Source organism: Camelina sativa, chromosome 5 (genome assembly GCF_030686135.1).
Source record: "Camelina sativa cultivar CO46 ecotype springtype chromosome 5, ASM3068613v1".
Taxonomy (NCBI): domain Eukaryota; kingdom Viridiplantae; phylum Streptophyta; class Magnoliopsida; order Brassicales; family Brassicaceae; genus Camelina; species Camelina sativa.
In genome coordinates, this window is record NC_141884.1 from 13,912,513 (window position 1) to 13,931,302 (window position 18,790).

The 18,790-nt window shown below is 44.3% G+C and overlaps 4 protein-coding genes and 1 pseudogene across 4 annotated transcripts; 2 read left to right on the forward strand and 3 right to left on the reverse strand.

Annotated features, from left to right (window-relative positions):
• Nucleotides 1-1,945: 1,945 nt before the first annotated feature.
• LOC104713355 (BTB/POZ domain-containing protein At1g30440) lies at nucleotides 1,946-3,464 on the reverse strand. The gene is made up of 3 exons (XM_010512267.3): nucleotides 3,035-3,464; nucleotides 2,786-2,855; nucleotides 1,946-2,308 (listed from the first exon to the last, which is right to left on the reverse strand). The coding sequence occupies exons 1-3, from the start codon at nucleotides 3,091-3,093 to the stop codon at nucleotides 2,111-2,113; spliced, it is 327 nt and encodes a 108-aa protein (XP_010510569.1). The 5' UTR covers nucleotides 3,094-3,464; the 3' UTR covers nucleotides 1,946-2,110.
• A 1,622-nt stretch (nucleotides 3,465-5,086) lies between these two features.
• On the forward strand, nucleotides 5,087-6,919 carry LOC147943729 (meiosis-specific protein ASY2-like). Its single transcript, XM_087512337.1, has 3 exons — nucleotides 5,087-5,225; nucleotides 5,422-6,173; nucleotides 6,248-6,919. Exons 1-3 carry the CDS (start codon nucleotides 5,087-5,089, stop codon nucleotides 6,917-6,919), a joined length of 1,563 nt encoding a protein of 520 aa, XP_087368463.1.
• A 4,094-nt stretch (nucleotides 6,920-11,013) lies between these two features.
• On the reverse strand, nucleotides 11,014-11,937 carry LOC147943730 (uncharacterized). Its single transcript, XM_087512338.1, has one exon. The coding sequence runs from the start codon at nucleotides 11,935-11,937 to the stop codon at nucleotides 11,014-11,016; it is 924 nt and encodes a 307-aa protein (XP_087368464.1).
• A 1,568-nt stretch (nucleotides 11,938-13,505) lies between these two features.
• Nucleotides 13,506-13,919, reverse strand: LOC104789237 (uncharacterized). Its single transcript, XM_010514966.2, has one exon. The coding sequence runs from the start codon at nucleotides 13,917-13,919 to the stop codon at nucleotides 13,506-13,508; it is 414 nt and encodes a 137-aa protein (XP_010513268.1).
• Nucleotides 13,920-17,009: 3,090 nt separating this feature from the next.
• LOC104789238 (cytochrome P450 710A3 pseudogene) lies at nucleotides 17,010-18,491 on the forward strand (annotated as a pseudogene).
• Nucleotides 18,492-18,790: the final 299 nt, after the last annotated feature.

Below are 18,790 nucleotides of genomic sequence, written 5' to 3' on the forward strand. Positions count from 1 at the left end.
TGTTTACAATTAATAATATAAATATTTTGAAAAGAAACTAAAGATTCAATATTATGATTTTCGTATTATCTTTGTTTATTTTTTTAAAAATGATTTGAGTTATCATATAGTACATAAAATTAATAAAAATTTTAATTTTTTTTGAATACTTTATGATTTTTTTTTAAAACGAACATGCATTACTCAAGCAGTAAAGAAAAAAAATTTATGTTAGTAATGTGTTTAACGTCTCACATCCACTAAATAAATAAAACCAAAATGAATTGAAATCCAAATAAGCATGAAAGTTAACTTAGTAAGCATCCAAATTCTAAGGTCATATCCGGTTTAATTCTATTCTTTAGTTGAACCGTTTAATTATATCATATATAATCATTTTTTAAAAATAGATATAAATATATATTTAAATGTAAGAAATTTTTCAAATACTGTTAATATATACACTTATAAAAACTTTAAGTATCACGGACGAGTTTGGATTGATATTTTTTTAAAATGCTGATTTGAGTTTTAATAACTACTAGCATAAATTACTCAATCACTAAAGAAAAAAAATGTGTGTTCAACTTCTCATATCGTCTTAAAATTAAAACAATGATCCAAAGCTATACTATTAATAAGACCAAGAATAAATCCAAATTTAAAGCATGAGTGATGCAAGATTGGAAGCACTCCAAACTTTAGATCACTTGATGATCAAGAGATTCCAAGCATACCTCGCAGAAGGTGGAACAATGAGAAGGTGGAGATCAAACACGATGGCGGTCACTTCTCTCAAGTGAGATCAATTCAAGTGGAAATGATGGACAGGGGGTGACTGACTCGCTCAATAAGTGACGAACAAGAATGTTTGAATCACTCAAACAAACTTAATCAGCTGGTTCCAAAGCATTAAGTGGATACAAAAAAAACGAAAGAACAAGACAACACAAAAACTCAAAACTTTGTAAAGAAACAATACTTTCTATTAACTTTCAATATTCAAGGGTGCCTTACAATGGAATGAGAGATCAGCTTATATAGAGTTGTGTACAATGTTCTAAAAATCTAAAAAGGAAAAAAACAAGATATGCGAAATTAATAAAAAAACTAGTCGTTGGTTTTTAAATGTTAAATCTGGCCAATTATGGGAAGTCTTGAGTCTTGAGAGATTGGGTGCAAGTCCATGCATAAGTTAATAAGGAAGGAGCTGTTGCAAGTTGATATGATTCTGCGGGTTCTTATGTGGTAAGGTGTACCAAAGTTCGTGTGGTACATATCTTATGTGGTCTAGATGTTCTCCTAGTTTCCATAAATTAGCCAACACATATCGCCTAGTCAAAAGAGTAAAAGCTTGAGATATGAAACACTACCAAAGTGACAACAACTGACAAATGCCAGAAAATAGGCTCTTATAAGGGCATGTTTATAGGGGATCAGGTGAGGGTGTTCTTAGAGGAGAAATATTGTAAAAATATTGTAAGATCAGGTCTTAAGAAGTTTTATTAGGAAGTTAGTTATTGGGAGAACAGGTATAAGATCTTAAGATTTAATAATATAATATTCTTATAGAAATTTTAAAATGTTTAATAAATACAAAGATTAATGTTTAATAAATAATTTAAGAATGTTTAAAACTATTTAATAATATAATGTTTATTAATATTATTATTAAACATATTACAATTAGAAAAATTTATAAAATAACATTTTAATTACAAACTTATAAACTTTTATTAAAATTTAAAAAAACAAACATATTACTTAATTAATTAAAGAAGACAAACATTTTATTTAATTAATACAAATGACCAAATTTATTCCAAATATTCTCAATCAAATTCTCCTTTAATTTGCGATATGCTTGTTTATCACGAATTATTTGTTGTTGTTATTATATCTTAATTCAACCAATCTTGTCTATTATTTTCAAAATACTATACCCATTGTTTAGTCCTTTCTTGCGTTTTCATACATTGTTTACTTTATTTATATCTGATTTTGCATAACGCATGACAAGTATCTTACCACATCCTCTGTTTTCAACTCTGTTCCAGTACTGATTCATAGTGATCATGTTTATTAATCTACTAATAGTAACAATTATAACATATACAACTTATGCTGACTACTAGTGTTTGCAAAGCTTCACACTCATATTAGAGGCAGTGAGTTCGAGCTTCACACCGTAGCAGAACTTGGTAACTAGTTCAAACATTTTGTCTCCGCCAGGAAGATCAGAAATTTCAATGAGACATTTATCATCCCCTTCTTTTGACGCCTCTGCAGTCCTTCTTTCCATGACTCCACTTCTAGAGAGCAAGGGAAACTGCACATAGCAAAAAATGATTAAAGCAAAAGGTGTAAGAAATTGCAAGTAACACCATTATTTCACAAAGAGGGGGCTTAGTAGATACGTGCTTCTACAATAAGTGTCAGAATTCTCATTGTTGGAAACAAGGCATTGCCAAAAAACTACAGAGACTGAATGAGTTGTGAAGGAACCAAAAGAAAGTTCAGCAAATAATCAAGGATGTGGAACAGCTAGCAAAATTGCATTGGTAGTCAATAGTCATATAAGAAGATTAAAGCTAAAAACCAAAGTTTCGATCTTTTTGATCAACAAAAGACTAATATGACACAATGTTGTAAAGAATAAATATACACACCCACCAAACAGATCTTTGATACATAGTAGTTCTACAATGCTGGAGAAAGGCATAACATTCTAGAAGACAATAACTATTCCAGGTTAAGGCAACTGTTTCAAGAAGAGAGTGTTGTGTTCAAGTTAAGCAAATTGTACCTTGTGGAGATGGAAAGACATCTCCCCAACTTCAACGACAATGTCACTTGGAAGTACAGTTGTGCAAAACCTGCAATTAGCAAAACCCAAGAAGACAAAGGAATGAGTTTTTTGATTAAGTAATGCTGAGATTGCCTTAAAGAAAGACCATGGTCTCAAATTCAGACCAAGTCTGCTCAATTGAAAGGAGAAAACAAGAAGCAAAATACAAAATAAAATTAGAGAGAGAGAGAGATCAAGTGAATATACCAAGCCTGGCCTTGTCTCTGGAAAGCATCAGATTTGGATCCCAGCTTCATGCAAGCCATTGTTTCTCTCACCGGAATTCAACAAACCCACCAAAGTAACAGGTAGACAAAGAGCCCAACCCCAAAAACCCAGCTAGACAAAGAACAGCTAATCGGTGGATCTGGAGTAGACGACGAGACGAGGAGACGAGGAGACGACGAGGAGACGGTCACCCCGGTGTTTCAATCGCCGGACAGAGGAGAAGACGATGAGGAAAAAAAATCTCTCATGAAATCGCCTGTTTGATTTTTCAGAGAGAAGAAGAAAAGTAAAAAATAAACGTCGAATGAAATAAAAAAAATTAAACATTTCTTTCGTTTACGAGCTGACACGTCAGCAGAAGAACACACATGAAGAACAGATCTTAATTAAGATCATTTCATCTGATCTTGTGGGCACTATTCACTAAATTTTAATTTTTAAAAGCCCAAGATCAGGTGAGGTGATCCCTCTATAAACATGGCCTAAGAGCCACTTTCTTTTCTTTCAAATGCCAGCAAAAGACGCTCTAATGTCTTTATGTATTGAGCCCTAGTTTCTTTAATGAAATATCCGTTTGCCCAAAAAAGAAGAGCCACATGGGCTATAATTCGTGTTCTTTTTAACTTGAAAATGGAATCGCTAGTGTAGAAACTAGGTTTCCACGATGAATTTGTTTTAAAGGGGAAACAAATTCAATAGGGTAATCTCTCTAAAAAATAGATCTAAACCTTGAAATTAGAAGTAAAGAAGTAAAACTCAAAAGAATTAGGGTTTATTGCTAAGAACAAGAGGAGAACTCGATTATTGTATTCGATTCTGGATATCTTACAATGGAGAAGTCTCCCCTTATTTATACATATTCGTAGATCGCATAATATATTAACTTTCCTTATCGGACGAAGTGAGATATGGAAAACTGCCTTATTGCTTGAGTCGGCCGCTGCACCGAAGTGGAAGTCGATTTCTTTCTCTCCAAGATTACACTCCATCCGAATTGACTTCTTATGACCTAATTGAACCCTTAACCGGATTCCCGGTTAAATAGTCAATTAATATTTCTGGTTTAGCTCGGTATGTCGGGGGTGCTGAATCCCGCACCAACAATTAGTCCCCCCCAGTTCTGAAGATTCGAGATTTTAATTTGAATATTCTGAATTTTGGAAAGAGAATATCCGATCTAAACCATAAAGACTTAATTGATTTTACCCGGATCTCCGCATCATTTCACCGCGACTTTCTCGGATGACACGTGTCATTTGCGTCACATCTGCTAGCCCGGAATTCGAAGAGTCGCGTAGGTCATGATTACTTTTTGTAGGGTTGCCGCCCACTTGAGTCTATAAATACGTCTCTCCTTTCATCATTTCTCATTTTCCGCCAACAACGAAAAGGTAATCTGCTCCGATCTCTCTTCTAGTTATTTTGTTAGTTCCAATTTTCTTCCGCACTCTCTGAACTCAAGATATGGTGAGCACATCAGAACCCGTCTCTTCGCCAGAAGTCGAGGGCGAACAGCTAATTCGTCGATCTTCAGAACGTACCGCACAGATCGGTGAATCGAGTAGGTCGGCCTCCGAAGTCCCACCACACCTGGTTCGCTGTTCAGCGGGAGCCTCATCCTCACAGGTGTTGCCGTTGCCATCAGTTTGTCCTGAAGAGGAAAACACCGAACTGACTCAAGATGTACTGTTACAAGAAGAAGATCGGTTTGCACCCTTAGGACTCTTGATCGAGGATATCGATCCCTTGTTTGACCATGAAGGACGAATTGGTGGCGAGAAGAGTTTGAGTTCGTCCACAACCGTGAAAGACATGCTGAACTCATGTGGTTTATTCAACAGCGAAGTCACAATTTTGATTCCTCGAGAGGACAAACGCCCCTAGAACCCTCCGGAAGGGTATATATGCCTGTACGAATGTTTTTTTACCGAATGTCGCCTCTTATTCCCAATCCCTGCGTTAATATCACTCTACGCCCAAAGACGCAGGATAGCAATCTGCCAGTTCGTCCCCGGAGCTATTTGTAACTTTATGGCTGCCCTCACTGTAGCAGCCGAAGTCGGAGTCAATATTGGAGTTCAATGCTTTGAACAACTATCCAACTTTAAGTTATCAAAGAGTCTGCACCGCTGGGAAGTGAATATGAGGCCGGCGCACAATTTCCTTATTGGTAAAAGAGTGAGCAAATTCAAGAAGTGGATGAACCACTATTTCTAGGTCCGCGTCGATCAGCACTCACTCGTTAACCCATTGGGTTTCCATCGGAGAGTGTGGAATGAAAATCCTGGTAGATTTTATATTTCCAGCACGTTTTAATTGACTTCGGCATCTCTAACCAGTTTTAACTTTTTGTGTCATGCTTCCAGATCGTCCATTTTGCGCGACGCGGCTAGCTCCAAACTATCATCCTGTCAGGGACGCTCTATTAGCTGGAAACAATCGTCAGTGGGAGTTTATTACCCGCATCCGTGTTGAAACAGCGATGGGCAAACCCAGGACGACATTCCCAAGTTTTGCTAGGTCACTAGGACGAACTGCGGAACCTACCGGAGCACGTGTCCTTGAATCCGACAGACTCCAGATCGTTCGCCGAGACACTCAGGCTGCCATTGAAGCCGACATCGATCCATCTCAAGGTCTAACCGAAGTCGATCCCATCCCGGACCAGACCAACTTCGACCCTATTCAGGCTTCTGGAGAAAATGTCAACACAGTCGATGTCGCGGAAGGAGATATTCTTCCTTTGGCCTTAGAGAATGCCAATCCTTCGAACGAAGAACAGGATGTCCCGCAACTTGAAGCTGGATCGAAAAGAAGGAAGAAGAAGAAGAAGCACATCGGAGATAACCCAGTCACTGAACCACAGCCGGTAGTGAACCGCAAACGCTCGGCGGAAGAAGCCGGACTGGAATCTGCCAATCGATTTCGCCTGGAAAGGAGAAATGATAAGACTGATCGCTTCTCCTATCATTACTTCGGAGACTACCCTCTGGTGACCAATCGCGAAGCCTCAGGCGAGCTTTTCCGAAAATTGAAGACCTCCAATCGAATCCTTCCGTCAGCGGATGAACTGGAATTCAAACAGGCGTTCCTTGATGTCGCCGAGTACCACTTAATGGTATGCCCTATCATTTTGTTTAATTTGCTTGAAATTTTAGCGGGCGAACTGACATACGTTCTTCGGATTTACAGACTGCCGCCAAGATGAACACGCTGACTCAATTATACGATAGGCGTGCCAAATCCAGTAAGAAATCTGGATTGGAGCTCAAAAAGGTGAAAGAATGCGTAGAGCAAATCCGGGTTGCCAGCGACGCCAAGGATGCGAGGATCAAAGAACTCGAGGCGCTTGTCGCCGAAAAAGATGGTATCATCGCCAACTCTGAACTGAGGATTAGCGAACTGAACTCCCGATCGCTTACTCTCGAAGAAGAGAAAGCCGAACTGCAGGAATCATGCGACAGGTTAAAGGTTCAGCTCAATTTCGAAGTTAAGAGACTTCGGAAGGATCGTTGGGATAAGGTCAAGGCCTATCTACTCGAACAGGGGAAAGTTCGTCCCCTGGAAGATCTGCTAAACCAAGCTTCCGGGATACAGGAAACTGTACAATATCTGATCGAGAATGGGGCCGTCATTCCCGAGGAGCGAATCAAGGAGATTGACGAGAAAAAGACCGAAGCCAAAGAGACCATCAAGGCGATCAATGTCCTTGATCTGAATGAAAAAGACCTCAACATGTCCCCGGATCAGCTCGGCTATGGATTTCCTCCCCCTGGAACGACGGCTCCGTACTCCGTCCAACATCCGTATGGTTCTAATGCCGATAGCTTCCAGGCCAATTTGACCGGTGCCTTAGATGCTTAGCCGTATTTTTTGTTTTTGTTAAGTACCCTTGTAAAACATTACCGACCTGTTTGGCCCATTTTCTCTTTTGGAACTTAATTGCCGGAATATTTCCTTTTCATTGAAAAAGAAAACTGACAGTTTCAAGAAATTGCATTTTTTCCATTTCGCATGAAATATGGAAATTTGGAAAGGGTCTCACCGCCCAATACTTGTATAAATCAAACGGCGCTGTTTCCGAACTAAACAACTTGAGAAACACTTTCAATCAAGACAATGTCGAGCTCGATTAGTAGCGTGGAATCCTCGCTAGTTGGAAACGATGTCCCGACATTCTCGAGTGATGAAGCTATTGAAAGAGGGATGGCATACTACCCGAACATCCGAGCTCCCTAGATGTTGATGTTCCGCGTTAAACCGGAAGAAATGCGCGAACTGGAAGAATTTCTTCATGAGGTGGAAGATCGTCACACGGAATATCGCGATCGTCTTGCTGCATCGGAACAAGTACAACGAGATCTGCTACTCAAACTCGAGATGCTGGAACCTCACCCAAAGGATTGGATTACGAATGGGTTCGACAAGATAGCTGCTTTGCCGCCATGTCTTGTTGCGTACTGCAATGAATGCCGAAGGGAATCAGATCGGAGATCGACACACATGGACCCTGCCTTGATTGGTGACTTCATTCCAGGCAACGTTAAGCCGTTCTACATTAACCAGCGTGCAACCGATGCCGAGCTTGCCGAGGCCGATGCCTTTTTCTGTCAGGTAGCCACTATCCTCTTCTCCTTTTTGCTTTCCTTATGAACGACCAAAATTGGTCTTCTTCGTACTAACTCGTTGCTGATTTTGCGTATGCAGATTGAGGGTACGCACCAAGAACTGACTCAACATTTTCAGTATTTTCATATGAAGAGAAGCAGGATCGATCGACGGCTGAGGACTCTGGAATCCGAGATCGCCCTACTCAGGGCGAAAAGGAAAAGGACTACTGACCTGCTTGATGAATCCGAACAGAAGGCCAGAGCATTGGAGACTCGTTCCGAGGACTGGGAAAAGACTGGGTCGCAACTGCTATGGCCAATGCCGAAGCGACTCAAGACGAGCATTCGCGAGATTGCTGCGAATGGCGCACCATTTTGGAATTAGGATGTTCCGTGTGATAATTTAATAAAATGCAGCTGCAATGTAGCAGGCGAACTTGAACTTTGCTTGTCATAAAATAAAACTTTACAGTAATAATAAGAGATTTATTTTGCTATTCTATTGTGTATTTAGTCACTGCTTTACTATTCGATTCTAAAAAAAATGTGCCTGAAGCGAGACGTCTCCCGGCTTACATCAGGCGATTTTCATTAAATGACGGTAAATCGATTAGGGTCTCGAAAGCAGGTTATGAATTTTAAACGAAGTGTGTTTGGTCGGAGAGCGAGATACTGGGCTCGGCTTACCTCCTTTGCTTTAGTCCGGATGTCGGACTGCGAAAATATTCTCTGGGTTCGGCTAACCGTTCCGTCCGAACTAAAGTTTGGGTGCGAAATAAATACTCTGGGTTCGGCTTACCCCAAAAATAAAAGAGCGGGTGCGGAATAAATACTCTGGGTCCGGCTTATCCCTACATATGAAAGTCAGGCGCGAAGTAATAACTCTGGGTTCGGCTTATCCTGAAAGATAGTGGGTAGTTATACTAGCTGATCACCTGGCCAGGGTGTCAATGAAGGGTGAATTTAGTGCGGACTAATAAATACTTAGTCCAGATCGGGTTGAGATATGACTGTATATATATATATTGTTGTTTTTTTTTTTTTTTTTTATAAATTTTAGGAAACTTCCTTTTTCCGTTTTGGAAATAAGGGACGCACCGCATTAAATGTGCTGGGCGGTCTTTGAGAGTTATTCTCGGGACCTAGCGAAGATTTCGCTGCACTCTGATTGGTGGATTCAGCGGCGGTTACTTCCCATAATCCTGTATAAATAGGATTGGGAGTTTGGGAGATCATTCTAACCTCCATAACTTTCCAAAATATTAAGAGAAAGAGATGGTGACTACTCGATCTGCGTGGCTAAGACGGGCTCGGGAAAGGATAGCCGCTGCGGCGAGTGGTTCCAACTGAACTGAAAAGTCGGAAAATCCCTCCGCCCAGGAGGGCGTGGAGACGTTCCGAACTCGCGCACCAATTCCTCATGTTGATATGACGGGTGCAGAAGGGAGCCTCGTGTGTCAGGAACTCCGAAGATACCGAGCTGGCCGTTATAGGCTGGGGGCTCACCTTATGGCGAGACGCCGTAGATTGACCGAATTTTGTCGGCTTTATCGGTTGGACGGGACTATTCAGGTCTTGAATGAAATAATCGCCGAAAGTTACTTTTTGGAGAAGTGGCGTATGACCGGGCTCCTTGCCGCGCGCGCGGCGTGCCAAGAGCTGGTGGCTAGTATGGAGATGCCTGTCCTTTTTGAAGCCGACTGTCAGCCTCTCGAAGATACTGCACACCCGCTTACTGTGGATATCTGGGCCTACCGGGCCTCTGTGGAAAGGTTAAGGCGGTACGCCAATTTTCTGGAGTCGGCTGGCCAGATTTTCCGTTAGAGGCACTTGGCTGAAGGCCCATGTTCCTTCTTGGAAGACCTGGCGTCAAGAGGCGTCGAAGTTCCGAGGGAGAGACTGGAGACCCTGAGGCAATCTCGTCAGTTCTGGCGAACCGAACTGGACAAGGTAACGGTGGAGGAACCGCTGGCAGATGATCTGTCAGGTCCACGGCCTCCACTTCGTCTGGAGGACCAACCCAGACGGTGATGGTGGAACTCTGACTGTTCCGAACTCTGATTTCGGATGGTCTTTTTCTATTCTCATCTAGGACCCTGAGTCGTTGAAGGGATTTTCTCCCTTTGCGTCTCTTTTCTCTGTTTTTTTTTTGGTCATCGCTCCAAAGCATGTAATGGGGATTGACTTAGCTTATTAAAACTTTATTTTAATTGGAATTATCAAACCGTGTAAGGGAGATTAAATGCAAGTGATTTTTCGAATATGGTCGATATGTTGTACACCGGCTTGTCGCCGGTCTGAATATGTTCGAAAATAAGAATAAGTTTTTTTTTGGGTCAAAACTTTATTAATATATTAGCTGTATTCGCTTAATCTTTGAAAGATAAGGAATTGCCTACGTACCCCGGAGTGGGGATCAAGCCAAGCGTAGTTCGTATTACAAAAGAAGGATAAATGGAGTTCGGAGTCCCTAAAACTCCTAGGTAGAGTCGTAACAACGACTTAGCTGTAGTAACGTTTCAAGTGGGCTGCGTTCCACGAGTTTTTGATCCGTTCCCCGGCCATGGTTACGAGTTTGTAGACACCTGGACAAACTTCTCTAGACACGAGGTATGGACCCTCCCACCGAGGGCCGAGTTTACCAGCGTTTACTTCCTTGGTGTTCTCGAAAACTTCTTGCAGAACTAGATCGCCTTCGTTGAAACGCCGCTGACAAACAGTCTTATTATAGTATCGAGCCGCTGCATCTTGGTAGTGTTGCATTCGAACTAGAGCTCTGTCGCGCAACTCTTCAGCAAGATCGTTGTGATCGATCAGCATCTTGTCATTAAGTTCGGGATTATCGACCATCATAGTACGACGAAGTGTCGGGACTCCTGCTTCGGCCGGGGCAAGTGCTTCGAGACCGTATGCGAGAGAGAAAGGGGACTGTCTCGTGCTTCGCTGCGGGGTTGTGCGGTATGACCATAGTACACCGTCCAAGTGGTCTGCCCATGCTCCCTTCCTTCGACCGAGTCGTTTCTTGAGTCCATCGACGATTGACTTATTCGTGGCTCCAGCCTGACCATTTCCTTGAGGGTACCGAGGAGTCGAAGTGCTGAGACGGATTTGCCACTTCGTCAGGAAGCGTCTGGTGATCATCGAGGTCAATTGGGTGCCGTTGTCGGTGACAATCTCATATGGAAGTCCATGGCGACATATGATGTTCTTCCATATGAAGTTCGTCACGTCTAAGGATTGGATCCTCGTGAAAGATTCCGCCTCCACCCACTTGGTGAAGTAATCGGTCAGCACCAGGACATACTTCTTGGATTTTGATGCCGGAAAAGGTCCTATGGCGTCCATGGCCTAGCGCATAAAAGGATATGGAGCTGTCACGGTATTTAGCAGTTTTGGCGGGACGTGCCGCATTGGTCCATGGTGTTGACAAGCTTCGCATTTGGCCGCGAAAGTTTCGCAGTCGGCCATCATGGTAGGCCAATAGTGTCCATCCTTTTTGATTTTAATGGCGAGTGCGCGTCCGCCAGAATGGTTGCCACCCTCGCCTTCATGCACTTCCATCATGATACGTTCGGCTTCGTCCCGAGTAACACAGGTAGGGAATACTCCCGACGCACTTCGGCGAAATAGTTCACCGTCCAAAAGGATGTACCTGGCACTTCGAGCCTTCAGTCGTCGAGCTGCCCATCGGTCCGTCGGGACGATGCCTTCGGAGATGTAAAGTTTGATCTCAAGTTGCCAATCCTCCAGAGGTTTGGCGATATCCGTCATATCTTCTATTGGCTCATCGGCTTCCATCGGGATTGGGTCGTCGTTGATGACGGCGATCTGGTTGTCTGGATCAATGCTGGGAGCATCGATGCATTCAATTGGAATGGTACGCTGTAACTCAGGGTCGGAGCGGTTTGCCAGAGCTGCGAGGGCGTTGGCTGATGCATTCTCGTTCCGTGGGACCTTCGTCAGAGAGAAAAATGTAAATTCTCCGGACAACGTGCGGACTAACTGTCGATATGCTCCCATTCGCTTGTTTTTGGCATCGAATTCTCCGCTGTACTGGCTGACTACGAGTTGGGAGTCACATAAGACCTGCAGGTGTTTGACTCCAAGTCCCTGGGCTAACCGGAGTCTCGCGAGAACGGCCTCATATTCGGTTTCGTTGTTCGACGCCTTGAAATTGAGCTTTAACGCCTGCTCAAGGATTTCACCGCTGGGGGATCGGAGGATGAGTCCCACTCCGGATCCTTGGTTCGTTGACGAACCATCGACGAACATTGTCCATTGCTCTACCGCGGGGGTGGGTCGTCGAGCTCGGGCGATAGTTCGGTGATGAAGTCAGCCAGAACCTGCGACTTCAGACTTGGGCGAGAACGGTATTCGATATCGTACTCGCTGAGTTCGACTGCCCACTTTGCCATGCGTCTGGATTGGAGAGGACTATGGAGGATGGTTCGGAGCGGTTGGTCGGTAAGCACGATGATAGAGTGCGATTGAAAATAGGGTCGCAGTTTCCGTGCTGCGACGATCACTGCAAGGGCCAGTTTTTCCAGCGTGGGGTATCGAGATTCCGCGTCGTTTAGTGCTTTGCTTGTGTAGAAGGTAGGCTTTTGGTCTCCGCGGTCGTCTCGGACTAACACCCCGCTGACTGCCGAACTGGAAACCGAGACATAGAGGTATAGTGTTTCGCCGTCCTCCGGTTGGACTAAAACTGGGTGACAAGTCAGATATTCCTTCAACTGCCGAAAGGCGGTCTCGCATTCTTCGTCCCAGTGGAAATCCTTATTTCCGCAAAGAAGTTGGTAAAAGGGGAGGCACTTGTCCATTGATCAGGCGATGAAACGATTTAGAGCGGCGATCCGGCCAGTTAGGCGTTGTACTTCTCGCTTGTTGGTCGGTGATGGAAGTCCTAGTATAGCTTCGATCTGTTTAGGATTCGCCTCTATTCCCCGTTCGGTGACGATGTACCCCAAGAATTCTCCAGAAGTTACTCCGAACGTACACTTCGTTGGGTTTAGTTTCATCTGGAATTGATCCAAGATGTCGAAACACTCTGCCAGCTGTTGGACGTGCTGTTCTGCGATCAAAGACTTGACCAGCATATCGTCTATATAGACCTCCATAGTTTTGCCGAGCAGATCTGCGAACATCATGTTTACCAATCGCTGGTAAGTTGCTCCGGCGTTTTTTAATCCGAACCGCATCACTTTATAGCAATAGGTCCCCCTATCTGTGATGAATGCCGTTTTCTCACGGTTGGCCGAACTCATGGCGATCTGGTTGTAGCATGAGAAAGCATCCATAAATGAAAGCAACTGGTTTCCAGCCGTGGGTTCAACGAGACGATCTATGTGCGGTAAAGGGAAGCTGTCCTTAGGACAAGCTTTGTTGAGATCAGTGAAGTCCACGCAAACCCTCCACTTGCCGTTTTTCTTTTTATCCACCACCGGGTTAGCCAACCAATCAGGGTACTGGACTTCCATTATTTGATCCGCCTTGAATAGTCGTTTGACTTCGTCTTGGACCGCCTTGGCTCGATCCGGGCCCAAACGCCTGCGTTTCTGTCTGATCGGCTTGAATGTGGGATCGATGTTGAGCTTATGGCACATGACTTCGGGACTTATCCCGACCATGTCTTTCGTTGACCAGGCGAACGTGAAAGCCCGAGATTGCAGGAAAGCGATCAGCTTAGTCTTTATGTGTTCGTCGAGTTCAGCCCCGATACCGACAGTTCGCGAGGGGTCAGAGGGGTCTTTATTTGCCTGTATGATCCGACACTCTGGAGACTTGAGGCGATCCCGCTCCGGCTTTTGGGGACCGGTAAGGTGATCCCCGCTCTGTAATTGCTATGCATCCTCCGTCTTTCTCTTCTTCTTTTCGATAACATAGCAGACTCGAGCCACCCTATGGTCGCCGTAAAGTGTGCAAATTCCTGTGGTGGTCGGGAATTTGAGGCAGAGGTGATAGGTCGATGGTAAGGCATTCATTGCATATATCCACGGTATCCCCAAAATAGCGTTGTAGATTGGTGGTGCATCAACGACTGCAAACTTAGTCTTCCGGGTCACTCCGTCGGCTCGTACTTGCAGCTTTACGTCGCCCATCGACATCTTAGCGACCCCATCATAGCCCATCAGCGGTCGAGTTTCGGGTCTCAGTTGGTCTGGTGTGACGCCCATTTTCTCTAGCGTTTGCCAGCATAGTACGTTGACGGTGCTCCCCGTGTCAATCAGGACTCGTTCAACGTCGAAGTCGCCCATTGAGACTTCGATAACCAAAGGGTCCGAATGGGGGTGCTGGATTCCCTTGGCGTCCTCCGAAGTGAATGATATCGGGTCCAAACAGAGTGAAGGCTCTCTCGGAGCTGTTTGGAGGGTGTAAACTTGTCGTGCCCTCTTCTTCAATGCGCGGAGTCTGCACAATCCTCCGGTGGACCAGATATCATGGTTATTCGTCCACGGGGAGGGGAATTGGCCCGCTCCGGGTTTTGCCCCCCTGGCGCTTGGGAGGGCCAGGCAGTTCGTCTACTTGGGGCGCCTCTTCTTGGTGGTTGACGGGTGCTTGGTTGGCCGGCTGTTGGACTGCGTTGGGTGGTCCGTTGTAGCCTCGTCCGCCGCCTGCACCACGGCCTCCATTAGATCTTCCGCCACGCCATCCCCCTCGGCGACCTCTGCCCCCACGGGCGCTTTTTGGCTGATAAGTAGCTTCGACTTCGCCAGAGAGATACTTCGCGTACAAGTAGTTCTTCAGGTGGACAAACTCATGTGTGGAGTGACCGGAGTACATGTGAAAATCGCAGTAGAGTTCCTTCGGGTCAGACGGCTGCTTCTCTTGATCGTCCACCTTGGAGACTGCGTGGATGACGCCTTTTTTCGATCCTGAGGTTCGTGGTGCTTGCGGGGTTCGTGGTGTTCGACCCGATTTTTAGCCTTGGGGGGATGCGACGGTTGTTCGTCGTTAGTTTTTGCGGCTATTTGAGCCTCCTCTTCCTCATCGAGCGCGAATCTGGAAGCTCGATGCAGCGCGTCGTCAAGGTCCTTGGGTTCCTGGATGTTGAGGTCCTTTCGTAATGGTGATCCGGGGATCAAGCCCTTTCTGAAGGCTGCCATTGTAGCGTCCTCCGGGACGTTGACCTTTGTCAGCTTCTCCTTGAATCTGTTCAAGAAGCTGGCGATGGGTTCTCCTCGTTCCTGGGCCATCTCCCAGAGATCCGAACTTGTTACACCTCGTTCGATGATGATTCGGTAGTTCTTGAGGAAAGCTTTGGACAATTGGTCGAAGTTGTCGATCGAGTTCGGCTAGAGCCTCGTAAACCATACCAAGGCAGGGCCGGAAAGGCTATCGATGAATAGCTGACAGCAACCGGCGTCCCTCTTTTCGTCGGTGAATCGTGCTTTTGACATGGTTGCCAAGAAGGATGTCATGAACTGGACCGGATCTTTGTCTCCTTGGTAGATCGGAAGCTTCAGCTTGACATTCGGTACGGCAGCCCGCGTTATACGTTGAGTGAAGGGTGACTGCCGAGTCACCTCGACAATCCTATCGATCTCCGGAGCCGTGCTGATAGCTCGATGGAGGAGCGTGTTCATGCCGCTAATTTGCGTCTTGATTTCTTCGAGTTCGAGGCAGGGTCCGGAGTTCGCGAGGCAGGCGACCGGGGCGGCCGAGCTCTCGTGTATCCGCAAATTCGGATTCATCGGTCGAATACTCGACGTGGTATGAGGGGGAGGATTCCTCCGCTCGAATTGTGCGTCCGGAAAATCGAGACGACGAGTGAGACCGCCTAAGTCGAGTGCTGGCGATTGTCCGGCAGAGATTTGCAGTGGGGTTGTCTGAGTTACGACGGCATCGACTCTGCGGTTGGTGTCGGAGATCATCTGGTAGATCTCTTTCGTCATGGAGCCGAACAAGATTTTGAAGTCCTCCATGGAAACGACCTGTGGGTTCTGGCATGCGGTTTGCTTCGGGGACTCCGTTGACGATGGAAGACATTATTGCAGGGCTTCTTAGGGAGATTTTCTTAGAGAGTAACTTTTCCTAGAGACGATTTGCATCCCCACAGACGGCGCCAATTGTAGAAACTAGGTTTCCACAATGAATTTGTTTTAAAGGGGAAACAAATTCAATAGGGTAATCTCTCTAGAAAATAGATCTAAACCTTGAAATTAGAAGTAAAGAAGTAAAACTCAAAAGAATTAGGGTTTATTGCTAAGAACAAGAGGAGAACTCGATTATTGTATTCGATTCTGTATATCTTACAATGGAGAAGTCTCCCCTTATTTATACATATTCGTAGATCGCATAATATATTAACTTTCCTTATCGGACGAAGTGAGATATGGAAAACTGCCTTATTGCTTGAGTCGGCCGCCGCACCGAAGTGGAAGTCGATTTCTTTCTCTCCAAGATTACACTCCATCCGAATTGACTTCTTGTGACCTAATTGAACCCTTAACCGGATTCCCGGTTAAATAGTCAATTAATATTTCTGGTTTAGCTCGGTATGTCGGGGGTGCTGAATCCGCACCAACAGCTAGGCTCGTATATTTTCCACTATTTTTTTAAAAAGTTTAAGAGATTATTTAAGCTAATCTACATTCTTGTAAATTATTTACATCAAACTAAAACTAGTTTTTCAAGGATTTATAATTATTTTACAAAAACTTTATCCAATTCAGTTTTTCCTGCTAACAATTACTTGCATGAGTAATTTTGTTATTCCGCTATATATACATCTAGCATACCAAGTACCAACCAAGCCTTAATCATCATATACAATTAATGAATTTAGACTTTAGATGATTTAGAGCAAATCAAGTTGATAGGTATATATGGATCATTTTCCTTGTGTCGGACGTCCCATCAATCAGTTCGAAATGAAAATTTTCCAAATATGTGAGTTCGCCTGAACTTTCCAAAAAATGAAACTTACAACGAAACACAATGACTTATGAGTTTAAGAGAAAATCAGATTAGGTATGATATATTGGCGCCCAAGCTATGCCTTTTAAGGTAAAAGAAACTGTCAAATGAAAAGCTCAGTTGGTACGTAGTTCAAACCAAAGTCGTAACGACAACATCAAAATATTGTCAAGAAAACTCACAAATCACGATCAGTTAAAAATCTCTCTCTCTCTCTCTCTCTCTCTCTCTCTCTCTCTACATAGACAATGGCATGAAGAAGTTAAAAAAACAGAGGAGAAATAGCTTCAACCCAAAATCTCTTATAAATATTCGGAGAACCTACCAAACAAAGAACGGCAAAAAGCAAAATCGTTTCCATATATACACAAAAGAACAAAACTCAAATCCAAACCATTAAGATACTTTTTATTACAAACCGAAGAATAATGATTACCTCAGTTTCTCTATCTGCTTCTCTTGCACCGTACGTAGTCTCAGTATTACTTTTCTTCCTTCTGCTCGAGAACCTCTCTTACCTTGTCAAGAAACGTAACCTCCCTGGCCCTCTCTTCGTCACTCCGATCATTGGAAACGTCATTGCACTCCTCCGTGACCCGACTTCCTTCTGGAACAAGCAATCCGAAATGGCAAACACTTCCGTTGGCCTCTCCGCCAACTACCTTATTGGAAAGTTCATCATCTACATTAAAGACGCAGAGCTTTCCAATCAAATCTTCGCCAACATTCGTCCGGATGCGTTCCAACTTGTTGGACATCCGTTTGGCAAGAAACTCTTCGGCGATCACAGCCTTATCTTTATGTTCGGCGAGGATCATAAATCCGTTCGTCGTCTGGTCGCTCCTAACTTCACCCGTAAGCCACTCTCAGTCTACTCTTCCCTCGAGCAAAAAGTTATCCTCCGTCATTTACGCCAGTGGGAGGTAAAAATTTCACGTGAATCTCGGCCGGTTTCTATGCGACAACTCATCCGTGAACTTAATTTAGAGACTTCACAGACGATTTTCGTCGGACCATACCTCGACGAGGAAGTCAAGAATACGATTCTTACTGATTACAACCTTTTCAATCAAGGAACAATGGCGCTCCCGATCGACCTCCCTGGCTTCACGTTCGGCGAGGCTCGTCGGGCGGTATCGAGGCTAACGAAAACGCTGGCTATATGCGTGGGAAAATCAAAATTAAAGATGGCCGCAGGAGAGAATCCAACATGTCTAATAGATTTCTGGACGCGTTCGTTCATTGCGGAGAATCCAACACCGCCTCACTCTAAAGATGAAGAGATCAGTTGTATGCTCGTTGATTTTTTGTTTGCCGCACAGGACACCTCCACATCATCACTTCTATGGGCAGTGGTGCTGCTTGAGTCGGAGCCAGAAGTGTTAAGAAGAGTCAGGGAGGAAGTGGCAAGGCTTTGGTCGCCTGAGTCCAACGCGTTGATCACAGACAATCATCTCGCGGAGATGAAATACACGCGGTCTGTGGCGTGTGAGGTCCTTAGATACAGACCACCAGCAAGTATGGTTCCACACGTTGCTCTTAGTGACTTCCCTCTCACGAAATCGTACACAATCCCTAAAGGTACAATTGTTTTTCCTTCGGTTTTTGACGCCTCGTTTCAAGGTTTTTCTGAACCAGACCGGTTCGACCCTGATCGGTTTAGTGAGACAAGACAAGAGGATCAAGTGTTCAAAAGCAATTTCCTAATTTTTGGATCGGGTTCACATCTGTGCGTGGGCCAGCGTTATGCGCTGACCCACCTCGTGCTCTTCATTGCGATGTTCACGTCAGTGTTTAATTTCGAGAGGGTTCGGTCAGATGGCTGCGATGATATTGTGCATTGCCCAACGCTGTCACCCAAGGACGGTTGCATGGTGTTCTTGTCTAGCCGCGTCGGTGCCTCTCCTTGAATTGATTTGGTAAAAGTCATCTTCAATGTATATTTTATCACTTTTCATCATGTACCCTAAGTGCTATTGAATTTGAGAGGAGATTTCATTGTTTTGCCATGTCTTCACAATGTATGTGTTGTTGTTTTCTCTTTTCCCCAATGATGTTATTTAACTTGTGTCATATATATGGTTTTATTTGTATTTTGCGTCTTTAACTAATAAATGAAAAACATTTCACCACTCAGACCTTGATTGCTAGAGCTTTTGAAGGAGTATTAATATTTTTATTATCCAATCAACATTTGTTAATAAAGTAA